The 12,284-nt window shown below is 39.3% G+C and overlaps 1 protein-coding gene across 4 annotated transcripts in view; it reads right to left on the minus strand.

The window, feature by feature from the left end:
• Window positions 1-11,561, minus strand: part of LOC106965662 (histone H4) — a 57,852-nt gene extending 46,291 nt beyond the window's left edge. For 2 of the 4 annotated variants that reach the window (XM_053225857.1, XM_053225858.1), the window contains exon 1: window positions 10,416-11,561. In XM_053225857.1, the coding sequence (XP_053081832.1) occupies window positions 11,196-11,507 (312 nt within the window). In that variant the 5' untranslated portion in view covers window positions 11,508-11,561 and the 3' untranslated portion in view covers window positions 10,416-11,195. The remainder of the gene's footprint in view (window positions 1-10,415) is intronic. The other 2 variants (XM_053225855.1, XM_053225854.1) reach the window with 2 other exon arrangements.
• Window positions 11,562-12,284: the final 723 nt, after the last annotated feature.

Raw genomic sequence — 12,284 nt, forward strand, 5'->3', positions numbered from 1 at the left:
ACCAAAAACCTGGCTCATGTGGTATATACTAGAAGCAGTAAAATTGTTTGGCAAATACATTGAAACACCTCCGAATACATACAAAAGTTACAACTGTTCTTTGATAAGTCTCCTTAGATATTTAAAATGTGGATAGTTATCAGGCCATTTCAGTTTAAAATTTTTCATGAGAGAGAGCCAAAGCATAAGAGACTCTTAAAAACTGAGTACAAACTGAGGGTTGATGGGGGGTGGGAGGAAGGGGAGGGTAGGTGATTGGTATTGAAGAGGGCATCTTTTGGGATGAGCACTGGGTGCTGTATGGAAACCAAGTTGACAATAAATTTCATATATTAAAAAATAAAAAAAAATTATTCATGAGAGAAGCATCACAAAGCAGAAAATGAATGTCCTCAAATACATCCGTATGTCGTAGTCCCTGTCTTCCCTTTTCAGCCCCTCGTTGATGACTGTGCATCAGGAGTCTGGGGACTGTCGTGCTATCAAGTGACTCATCCTCCAGGCCCTCAGCCTTTGTCTAATCTGCTCTCCTGCCTTTGCTCCACCCACTTCACCTTGTGAATGGTACCACCAGGGGTGCCCTGCCAAGTGTGAGAATCCCTCTACCATCTCTTCACCACCTTTACCTGACTATCACCAGGTCCAGTCAAATCTAGCTTGTTAATGTAGCAATAATTTACCCTTTCGCATCCATTTTCCACCCTTCCTTCCCTGGTTCTTACCTTTCTCTTGGGTGATGACATCATATTTACTGCAGTAACCTCCCATCTTGACACTCTCAAATTCACTTGTGATTGCTTCCCAAAGGATCTTTTTAAAATACACATTTGACTAGAGGACCCTCTCTGATGATTCATAAATAACTTGCAAATTATTTCAACTGAAAACCCAAATTTCTTAACCGTCATGATATAGTCTTTTCCTGTACTAGTCCAGTCGCTCAGGTCCCACCATTGGAGACTAGATTGGAGACAGAGTACATATCCTCTAGAATATTTTTCCTCACTCTTCCCAGCAAAATTTATTATGCTTTGTGCTTCTGAATAGCTGTACTTTTTTCATATTTCTGGAGTCATATTTATAAAACAGTTTAGTAAGTACTCATTTTTATAATATATAATGTTACAGACCCTGAGACCCGTGACTTTGTTTCCCTGGAGTCTAAGATCATGCTTGCCACACATGAAATGCACAATCAGTGTGTAAATTATAATGTATTGCAAGAATGATAGCCCCACCCCTTCTTCTCTTCCTCTGAGTCAGTACCTGGGATTTTCCCAGACCTGAACACTGCAGTGCAGTTTCCGGCAGTGGTATATGGCAATGAAACATCATAACAATGGCATTATTTCATTATCAGGAACTATTTTCCCAACAATAATCATAAGTCTCCCCACAGTTTTCTAAAGAATTTATTTTTAGATAGATATACATTAAAGGTTTATTTTTTGATATTCTATCAGTTCTGTCTTTAAATATTCCAAAGGATTAAGTACTTAGGCATGTTGGCAATGGCAGGGATGAATTCCCTAGTGGAATATAAATTTGGTAAATTATAGAGTGGTCATATAACCTGTATCATCATGCCTTCAAGTTTGCTTTTTGATTTTTCAGTAAGCCTCTCATAGAAAACAAAGCTTTAATCGTACTACATTGAACAGCTTCATCCTAGACCTCTGCAGATTTCATGGCATTACCCCCCAAAATTGTATGGCTGTAGTACCTCCATTGACTCCACTTATAAGCCACAAGTCCTCTTTTAAGATTTCCCATAAACAATCTGCCCATGAACAAACACCTCTTTGTTTTAGAGGAAATTTCTTATTTTTTTAGTATTTATTTATTTAAAGTTTATTTATCTCAAAGAGAGAGAGAGAGAACACGAGCAGGGGAAGGGCAGAGAGAGAGAGAGAGAGAGAGAGCAGGCTCGGTGCCATCAGCACAGAGTCTGGGGCGGGGCTTGATCTCAGGAACCAGGAGATCATGACCTGAGATGAAACCAAGAGTTGGTCTCTCAACCAACTGCACCATTCAGGTGCCCCTAGAAGAAATTTCTTGAGTCAATATGCACAAGTATTATTCTTCATTATTTAGCCACGTCCCATGAAGTTCTGTTTTACTTAGGTGAGAAGACAGATCAGTGTTAAAGAACATTTTTGATTTTCCTACAGCTTCACTCGACTAAAAATGAAGCATACATACATACACACCTGAATCTAGTCAGGAAAGAATGCTTTCTTCTGATCAAGGATACCCGTCCTCATTGGACTATCATAATAGTAAGGAATTATTTTGTATTGCATTAATAAGCCTCTAAATGTTTTGGATTTGTTCAGTATCAACATTTGTAATAGAAAATGTTATTCACAGTTATAATTTATCATAAGGGGCAGTTTGGAGGAAGAAAATAATGTGCTAATTTGGAAAATGCACTTGTGAATAATATTACCCATTTAAACCAGATAAAAGAAGACAAGATGGATGGAATGTTGAAAAACACTCGCATTTGAAAAGACGAGCGAGGAAATAAAGATAATAAAAGAGATTGCACAAAAGTAGAGAATACTAACATGGTTGTGAAAGACAAAAGACTCATGTTTCCAGAAAAAGACAAAATGCTACAGGCAAAGCAAACCAAAGCATTCCATTCCCCTGCTTCTCAGGCACACCTACTCTTCCTTTTGTCACGATTACATAGTCACATGGAAAAATAAGATTTTTGATGTGACTCCCTGAAATGTTCCACCTTTCCCTTTATCCCTTTTGCAAGATTAAATGTACTAAGACCCCCACACCTACTCAAATCAAACACATAATTTGCTATTTGGAGGGGCAAATATTTTATTGAATTCTGAGGTCAAAACACTAACCAATACTTATTTTATTATATTCACATAACTCAATATCATGTTTCAGGTCTTATGGCTTTTTAGTTAAAACTGTGTAATTTTTAAAGTCTATAAGTATGTTCAAATTTTGGTTTTCTTCAAAACTAAAATAAAGGGGTGCTTAGGTGGCTCAGTCAGTTGTGTCCGACTCTTGATTTCAGCTCAGGTCATGACCTCACAATTCATGAGATTGAGCTCTGCACAGACATTTTGGAGCCTGCTTGGGATTCTCTGTCTCTGTCTCTGTCCCTCCCCTGTTTGTGCTCTCACTCTCTCTCTCTCTCTCTCAAAATAAATAAACATTTAAAAAATTAAAATAAAAAGGAAAAGGAGAAATTGGAAAAATATAGATGAAAAAATTGGTATACCAGTGATCATATTTCTAATATGTAAAATGATTCTTTAAAGCGATTTCAAAAACACTAACATTCATATTGGAAATGAAAGGGTAGACAACAAACACCGAAAAGTCACAAAAAAGAAAATCCAAATGACCTATTGATATCTGAACAAGTAGTCAATCTTTCCATAATAATTCATTTATTAATCCAACAAATACTTACCGAGACATATTTTGCATCTTTTTCAGATGAAAAAGCAGAATACCATTTTTCATACGAAACAATGGTAGTTCTAAAAATATGATACTATTCAGGGTTGATAAGAGCATGGAGAAATGGGCACTTCTAAATCTCCCATTTAGATATGGGAGAGTTTCAAAGGGGTGTAGTATTTCTCCATGGCAGGGAGCCACATATTTCAAAAGTCGTGCATTTTTCTTCACCTAGAAATTCTACCTCTAGGAATATATTTAAGTAAATAATCAGATATGTTCATAGGATTTATGTGCAACAATATTTTTTGCAGCATTATTTATAATAGCTCCCAAAGGAAACAAACAAAATGTCAAATGGTGAGAAATTGGTTAAATAAATCATGGTGTGTTTGTACAACATCTAATAAAAGTCACGTGGAAAAACAGTTAATGGAAAATATTCTTGATATGTTGACAAGTTTAAAAAGCAAATATTAAACTAATATATATGCTATCATCCTGATTTTCTGATTGTTTATAAATGTTTAAAAGTACCCCCAAATATAATACAGTTACATGTGAATATAATATTTGCACATAATACTATAATATAAACTAAAACGTTGACAGTGATGACCTCTGAAGGCAGGACTCAGGAGAGTTTTTAAAAATGTGTTTCCTTTAAAAAATAAATGTGTTTCCTTTGCTTTTTCTCTATATCCTATTGTTTCCCTATTAAATAAGCACTGCTTTTATAATAAGAAAAAAAGTTACAAAATTGGATTTTTATAATTAGCTGATTGATAACTTAAGAGTAGTTTCAGTATAGTGTGAGGGTGAAGGTTTTTAAATTTGGTTAAGTAGTGATTTGAAGAAGTAGAGGCAATCAATATAGACTGTATCTCAGAACACTTGGCATTTAAGTGCAGGAAAAGATCCAAGGTTAGGTGTAGAGGGAAGTCAGGTTGAGGACAAAGGAGATGGAGAAATATATATAATATATATATCTATATCTATATATAATATAGATATTTATATATAATATATATATTTATCATATATATCATATATATAATAATACGTATTTAGGGTAAAGAGAAAAAGACAGTGGAGAAAAACATTTGTACATAGATTAAGGTAATTTACAGATATCGTTATTTACCCATGTAACTTTACATATAGGTATAAGTTAAGAGAAGAAGAAAAATGCAAAACAGTATGCTAACTCATAGTAAAACATGTGTAAATATGACAACATATTAGGTTGTATTAGTCAAGATTCTCCAGAGGAACAGAACCCATAGAATATATATGTATACACACACACACACACACACACACACACACACACACACGCATACGCATATACAAAGACAAGTTTTGTCTATCCATATATATATATATAGAGAGAGAGAGAGAGAGAGGTTATATGTAAAAAGTATATATATTATGAAATTTATATATTATAAATATATATTACATTATAAACTATTATAATGTAATATATAATATCATACATATATATTATATTATATTATATTATAAATTAGAGAGAAAGAGAGAGAAATTTATTTTAAGAAACTGGCTTACATGATTATGCAGGCTGGCAAGTTCAAAATCTTAAGGGTTGGCCAGCAGACTGGAGACTCAAGAAGGTCTGATGTTGCAGTTCAAGCTCAAAGACCTGTCTGCTGGCAGAATTCAGGCAGTCTTTCTTCTATTAAGACCTTCAACTGATTGCCCACATTATGGGCAAAGTCTACTGATTTAAATGCTAATCTCATCCACAAAAAAAATCATCCTCACAGAAACATCCAAAATAACATTTGGTCAAATTTCTTGACCCTATCAAGTTGACACTTAAAATTATCATCACAAAGGTACTGATGAAAAATGAAAATAGTTCCGCTGGGTAGCAAGATTGCTAGTTTTTCTTAATACTGTCTTTAAATTTGTTACAGTAAAGGTTAGGCATAATTTATTAACAATGAACTCATGCTGTTCAAAACTCAGAAGGGCTTCAACTTTTATAATGCCTAATCTTCAACCACATTAACAATTATGAGGTCATTATACTATCTATACATTATCACTCACTCCTAGAATTCTTATCAAACACCAGTATACAATTACATTCCTGACCCAATTTGAGTATGTCCCATCAACATTTACAGAGTGGAAACATCTAATTACAAATATAGAAGTATATGGGACACTAGTATAAATATGTGACATTTATATCTTTTGGGAAGCAGAGGTCATGCAGCCTGGGTTTTAGGCATAATGTTACCACTAACTGGCTACAGCAATTTGAATAATTATTCAAGGGACATGAGTCTGCCAAACTACAAAAAACAAGAGTGACACTTGCACACTAGCCTTAAAGAGGTGTTTTAAGGAATAGATGAAATAATAGATTTTGCTTTGAAAATATAAAGAGGTCCAAAATGAAATAAATATTTCTACAGTGATTTAGGGAAAATTAAAGAGGAATCAAAAAGGTGTCAGAGAGGAACAGATTTTACTTTCAGTCCCTCATAAGCTAATCAGAACTTCCAAACAAGGTCAGGCCTAAAAGGACACAAGTCATTGGTTAAGGGATGGGGAATGAGTAGGTGTTTATCATCATAATGGTAACATCCAACATTTAGTAAATGTATAATAAGTGTCAGGCAACCTGCCATATATTGCCTATATCATCCCTTTTAACCGTCATAAAATCCTGAGAGCTGTTATTGCCATGTTATAGATGTGGAAAATGAAACTCAGATTTGTTAAGGGACTTACCCAAAGCTACTACATGTGGCATGATGCTTCCTGAAATTTTCCCGTTGCTCTAGGCTCATGACAAGGGGCCCCTCTGGATGCCAGGTTTTATAGTGGGAAGTGAAAGTACAAACCATCCTCTCCCCACTCCACATCTATTGAGCTTAGAGCTAGTCAGCCATGGAGGAAGAAAAAGTTTTTTATACTGAATAAGAGATTGAAACTTTAAGCAGATTTGACTTTTAATAACTGAGACAGTGACCAAAACATAATGGAATCTTTTCAAGATATCATGAGGTTAAAGGAGAGATCTGATAGAGAATGGATGAAGTTTTCACATTTGTCTCCTGAGTTGAGAATATTCAATAAACCAGTTACATTTGAGGGTAGGAAATGGAGCAGTTATCCAGGATCCTTCAAGAACCTCCACATAGACATAAATATGTAGACGGGGTTCATCAAACAATTCCAAACACAAACTGGGATGGGAGAGATACCGCCAATATAGACATAAGAGCCAATGGAAAATATTTAAAGATACACATATTATGAACAGAAATTATCTGTGGATTATAGTATTTATGAGGATGTCAGATGTTGGGTGAATCTTCTTTTGTTGTCCCAGAATTCATACCTAGAGTCCAAGCTGTGGATAAAGAGGCATCACGTACCTCAAATTCTAAAGACAGAATTGCAATCAGACATTGCCTTTCCAGGCTTACTAAAAGGAGGCAGAATCAGTTCCACCGCCATGAGCTGCTACTTCCGTGGGAAGATAAGGGTAATCACAGCTATGAGTTATCAGTCCAGAGAGGCATTTGACAGCTCTTTTCTCCTCCTTCCTTAGGGGAGACTGAATGAAGAGAATTAATCTCCTTTCTGGACAGACATATCCACAGGCACTAGCCTGTTTTGCCTGCAGCCACCTAAGCAAGAGAAAAGAGAATGGACACAGATGGTAAAGCTGAGAGAAAGGATGGCAGCAGTTATTACCTTTGGGCCACAACCTGGAATGTAACCAAATTACTTTCTTTCTCTGACCACTGAATTTAGAAACCACTGCAAAAATCGTATTTCATCAAATATTTAAGCAAGACAATTCCCTGGAAGAATTTAAATGTTAATGATTACCTATAGAATCCTTATCTCCCTTCTGGGTCTCCCACTATAAATCAGGGACTCTTCTTTCAAAGAAACAGTTGGCAGGTCTAATTGAGGAAATGAAATCCCTTTACACCCTTACCCCTTACATGTGAAATGTAAGAGATACAGACAAAGCTATTTTGGGAAGGTATATATAACCTATAGATAATATCATATATAGTAGAGTAGTGTCAATGATACATTCTTCCGACTTGTAATATACACATACACATGTGCATGTGTATATGTATCCTTTCCATATGCACTATATAACCTTCCCATTAATCCTCTGGTCATATCATGCTTGTGAAAATTCATTTCAAAGTAAAATACTTAAAAATATTGATTTCATTATTAAAGTATTTATACTTGTAGAAAACTCGGAAAATACAGCAATATCTAAAGATGAAAATTAAAATAATCATAAACCTGTATTCATTAATAACTACCGTTAACATGTTGGTAAAGGGAAAGATTAATTGTAGTGTTTCACTATATCAATATTGTGCTCTATGTAGTTTTATATCCCACTTTTAAATTCTTACTTATACACATATTTGTGCTTACTTATTTGTGCTTACAAATAAAAGCCTTGGAAATAAGTGTTTCTGAATGTAGAATACTAGCAATAATAGCTATGATAACATTAGATGCATGAAAAATGAAAGGTTTCCAGAACAAAAAAGACAGCTTAGAAATTGAGTGATATTTAAAGTATTTAACAAATGGTTACGGGTAATAGTCACTGGCTGATCAGAAGGGAAACCAGGCACAACAGTCAGCTTGTCTCCACACTCGTGTGTCTGGGCTGAGTATTACTCCTGCATAAGAGGAGACAAAGCCTTGAGAAGCCAAATAATCAAATGTCACACTGATATTTGGCAACAAGATCACAATTACCATCTAAGACCCAATTTTCTGTCCAGGGTTTTTCGTACTTATCAGGTTGCCTCCTTATATGAAAGCTTTCTGAAATGTATAAAGTGCTATTTAAGTGTACATTCTAATTAATATTATCAATACAGTTAAACAAATACACAGAGATTAGTACACAGGACCAATGAAATATCCAACAGTAGGAGGTCCCCAATACACCAGGCCTGGGAACTACTGTGACCTTTGTTCATGACATTTGTTCCCTAAGCTTGGTGTGGCATTCCCCTTCTAATACCATCTGACCTTTGAAGACAGCCCTACACCTGACAAAATTTGTTCTGTGCACCAACAGCACCTCATTCATGCCCCTCTATTAGAGTAAACCACACGTGTACCACCCTCCCGATGTCTACTCAGAAAATAGAAGCTTCTTGATAGCAGACACGTGCTTATTTATCTCTGAATCTTCAAAACTTAACAGTACTTGGAACAAAGGAGGCATTAAATGTTCAAAAATCAGAAGAGATCACTTTGCTAATTTCAACAGCATCCCGTTCACATTTAAGGGAGGCATTACAGAGAAGTTTTAACTTCTTTAACAAACATTTGTAGTAGGCATTTTAATTTTTTAATGTTTTATTTACTTTTGAGAGGGAGAGAGAGTGTGTGAGCCAGGGGAGAGGGAGAGAGAGAGAGAGAGAGAGGGAGACACAGAATCCGAAGCAGGCTCCAGGCTCTGAGCTGTCAGCACAGAGCCCAATGCGGGGCTCAAACTCATGAACTGTGAGATCATGACCTGAGCGGAAGTTGGCGGCTTAACTGAGCCACCCAGAGGCCCCTGCAGTAAGGCATTTTATTAGTCAACTTCAGAAAAATCTCAGTTCCAATTTCAGATACTTTATTGTATTCTCAAATCATGTGACCCAGTTTGGGTTTGGAAAACATGATTACTTTAGGACCGCTAGTACTACCATAGGACTCATACAGACAAATATAAAGATTTCCTGTGCTCCAATAATTTGGTTATATTTTATAAAGAGCATAAGACATGAGCAAAAATAGCTATGTTCCAAGGGAGAACGTGAATTCTACTAGGCAGTTAGGAAGAAATAAGGCCATCACCAAAAATACAAGCAAAAAAAAAAAAAAAAGCAATTCCTAGTAAGCTAAATACTTAAGGAATAGATATATTGAACTGCCATACAAATACTTATATCCATGACCCACTGGGGTCCTAATCTTCACCCTAATATTTGATTCATGTTAAATTGGAGATCTAATAGGTACATTATCTATCTACCACCTACTTACATTCACCCTTTCACGGTCAACAAATACAGAGGCACCAAAGTGTGCCAGACTTTGCTGTTTCTTTTAAGTAACTCAGTTTTTTCATTTGCATTACAGAAAGTTGAGCTTCTGGGACTGTCTCAGTACCCTAGAAATTTAATTAATACCATAATCACGAACACACTTCAATCTTTATGGAGTAGGGGAAAATACTTAGAAGTGAAATATCAGCAAATAGGGCCAAGAGGCCTCCATGGCAGAAGCAGTGTCATGTAAAGGTAAGGCCGAAGGGTGCAGGATCTAACAGGGTTCGGTTCAATTCTTGCCTCCAATTCTTACTCCCCCATTATCAGTTTCCTCATCTGTAAAATAGCAATAAGTACTTCATAAGTTTGCTGGGGAATCAAACGCAGTAATGGGACACAAAGTGTTCCAAAGCGCCTGACCCCCAATAATTGGTATAATGCCAGATTCCGCTTGGAGAATACTAGAAATGTTTCCAAGTGAGCTCCGTTCCCGCCTCGCCCCACTGGCGGCCCCTGCCGGCCAGCACAAAGACGGGTCCCCAGGGTCCTGATCCTACAGTCGCCTGGGGAAAGCGCCCTCAAACAAGCCGCCCCATGCTCCGGGTTTCCAGGCCACACCGCGGAATCACTGGGCAGGACCCGCGATTACACAGCTACCTCGCCCCCACCATTTCCACCGAACTTATCAGAACGCGGGCCTCCGTCCATCTCCCACCCACAGCCCCGCCGACGGCTCAGAAAAGGGCTTTTACTCTACAGCTAGGGCTTATCTCCTCCTGAACAGCAGCACGATGCCGCCCCGCACCCCTGGCCGCACTGCCGGCTAACTCCTGGATCTCCACGGCCAGGGGTCAGAGCACCACCGCCAGGCATTCGGGCCGGGATGCTCACCCGCTCCATGCCGCTAACTGCAGCTGGTCACTGGCCGAGGCCGCGAGCCTTGGCCCCGCCTTCGACTTCGCCCGCGCTTGGCCGCCTTTATTCAGCGTCGGCACTGGGTCACCTCCTACTCAAACGTCAGCAAAAAAAATATTCACAGAAGGCGGCACTACTGCGTGCCACACTAGAACCGCACTTAGCACTTTCCGCGCTATCTGTACTTCCGCGTTCTCAGGGGCCAGGCAACCGTGCCGCACAGACGAGGACCCGTCCCCTCTGACGCGTGGTCCCCAGACCCAATCGGAGGCAGCACCAACTAGCCCTAATTTGCATAGCATCCTGCATATAGGCTCAGGGACAGAGGCCTCGGCCGCTTACAAGCCAACCGCCACATCTAAAACGTGGTTTTTCTGCAGTGGAGATGCATTCTTCCCTCAAATGGAACCCGAAGTCACCTCAGGAGCCCAGTGTGTATGTGTACCATAGAACGAGGTCTCCACCCGGTACCGCACTCCCCAAACTACATCCTATGCGAGCGGCGCTGGGCCCCTACTGCAAGCACTAACCGCCCACACCTCCCTCCGGAAGCCCAAAGCCCGCCGCCTGCAACCCGCAGCTACCCTCCGGGACAGGTACTTTCAGGGCACCGGGCTGGTGCATTTCATCCAATGCACCGATCTGCGTCTAGATTCCACATTCACACAGTAAATGCAAAGTGTTCGCTCTTTTCTTGACGTCCTGGGGGCCCTTAAAAGGGCCTTTAGAAATGTGGAGATAAGCCGCCGGGACTGCTCAGCCACCGAAGCCATACAACGTGCGGCCCTGGCGTTTCAACGCGTACACCACGTCCATCGCGGTGACTGTCTTGCGCTTGGCGTGCTCCGTGTAAGTCACTGCATCGCGGATCACGTTCTCCAGAAATACTTTAAGCACTCCCCGGGTCTCCTCATAGATGAGTCCCGAAATGCGCTTGACACCCCCTCGGCGGGCCAGCCGGCGGATGGCGGGCTTCGTAATACCCTGGATGTTGTCCCGTAAGACCTTCCGGTGGCGCTTGGCGCCTCCTTTTCCCAACCCTTTGCCGCCTTTCCCGCGACCAGACATCCTTTCAGTACACAAAATCGCGAAAGCCGAAGAGCAAGAAGTTAGGGGCTACGAGACTGGAGACCAAGCCTTATATTGCCTGGCGGCGGACCTGTTTGAAAACCTCAAGCAAGTGGGCGGAGCTCTAGGCGCGAAGGGACTTTTTTTTTCCACCCTCCCAAAATGAGGGAGGGAGCTGTGGAGCAGAAGGAGTTGACTTTCGTTGTTTGCTTTCTTGGGAAAGCTTTTTGGTACTTTTACTGTAAAATTGAGGAAAGACTCATTGGTATTTCGTTTTCTCAACGCTTGAATAAAAATAGGCCAGATTTTTGCGCGCTGGCTTCCTTTCCCCATCTCCTCCCTCCCGTGTCCCCCCTATACCCATTCTCGCGCGCGATTTCTAGGAATGCTTACTTTAATAACAGCATTCCCAGACTAACATGAAAAATAAATAGTAGCCGGGAGTGCATTATATCTTGTTAGATTTCAAAGCAATTAGCTTTACACCTTTTCATCTGTGGATCATTTTCAAGTCACTAGTGGGAGGCAGAGGGGATTTTTTAATACTTTTTTCTCATTTGTGACCCCCGCAAAGAAAGAATTAAAATTTTTTCAAAAAAGATCTTATCCCCTCCTCCCCCCTCCCAGACTTTTGCTTATCACTGCTTGTGCGCCCTTTACAGATTATTCTGCCTCCTCTGCCCTCTTCCCCAACCCCACGCACTTTTGCTTTTCAACAAATAACGATTTCTATGATTATTTAGTTGAAATAAAGTAAATTTCTTATTTCATTCAAAC

This window comes from Acinonyx jubatus, chromosome B4 (assembly GCF_027475565.1).
Source record: "Acinonyx jubatus isolate Ajub_Pintada_27869175 chromosome B4, VMU_Ajub_asm_v1.0, whole genome shotgun sequence".
Taxonomy (NCBI): Eukaryota; Metazoa; Chordata; class Mammalia; order Carnivora; family Felidae; genus Acinonyx; species Acinonyx jubatus.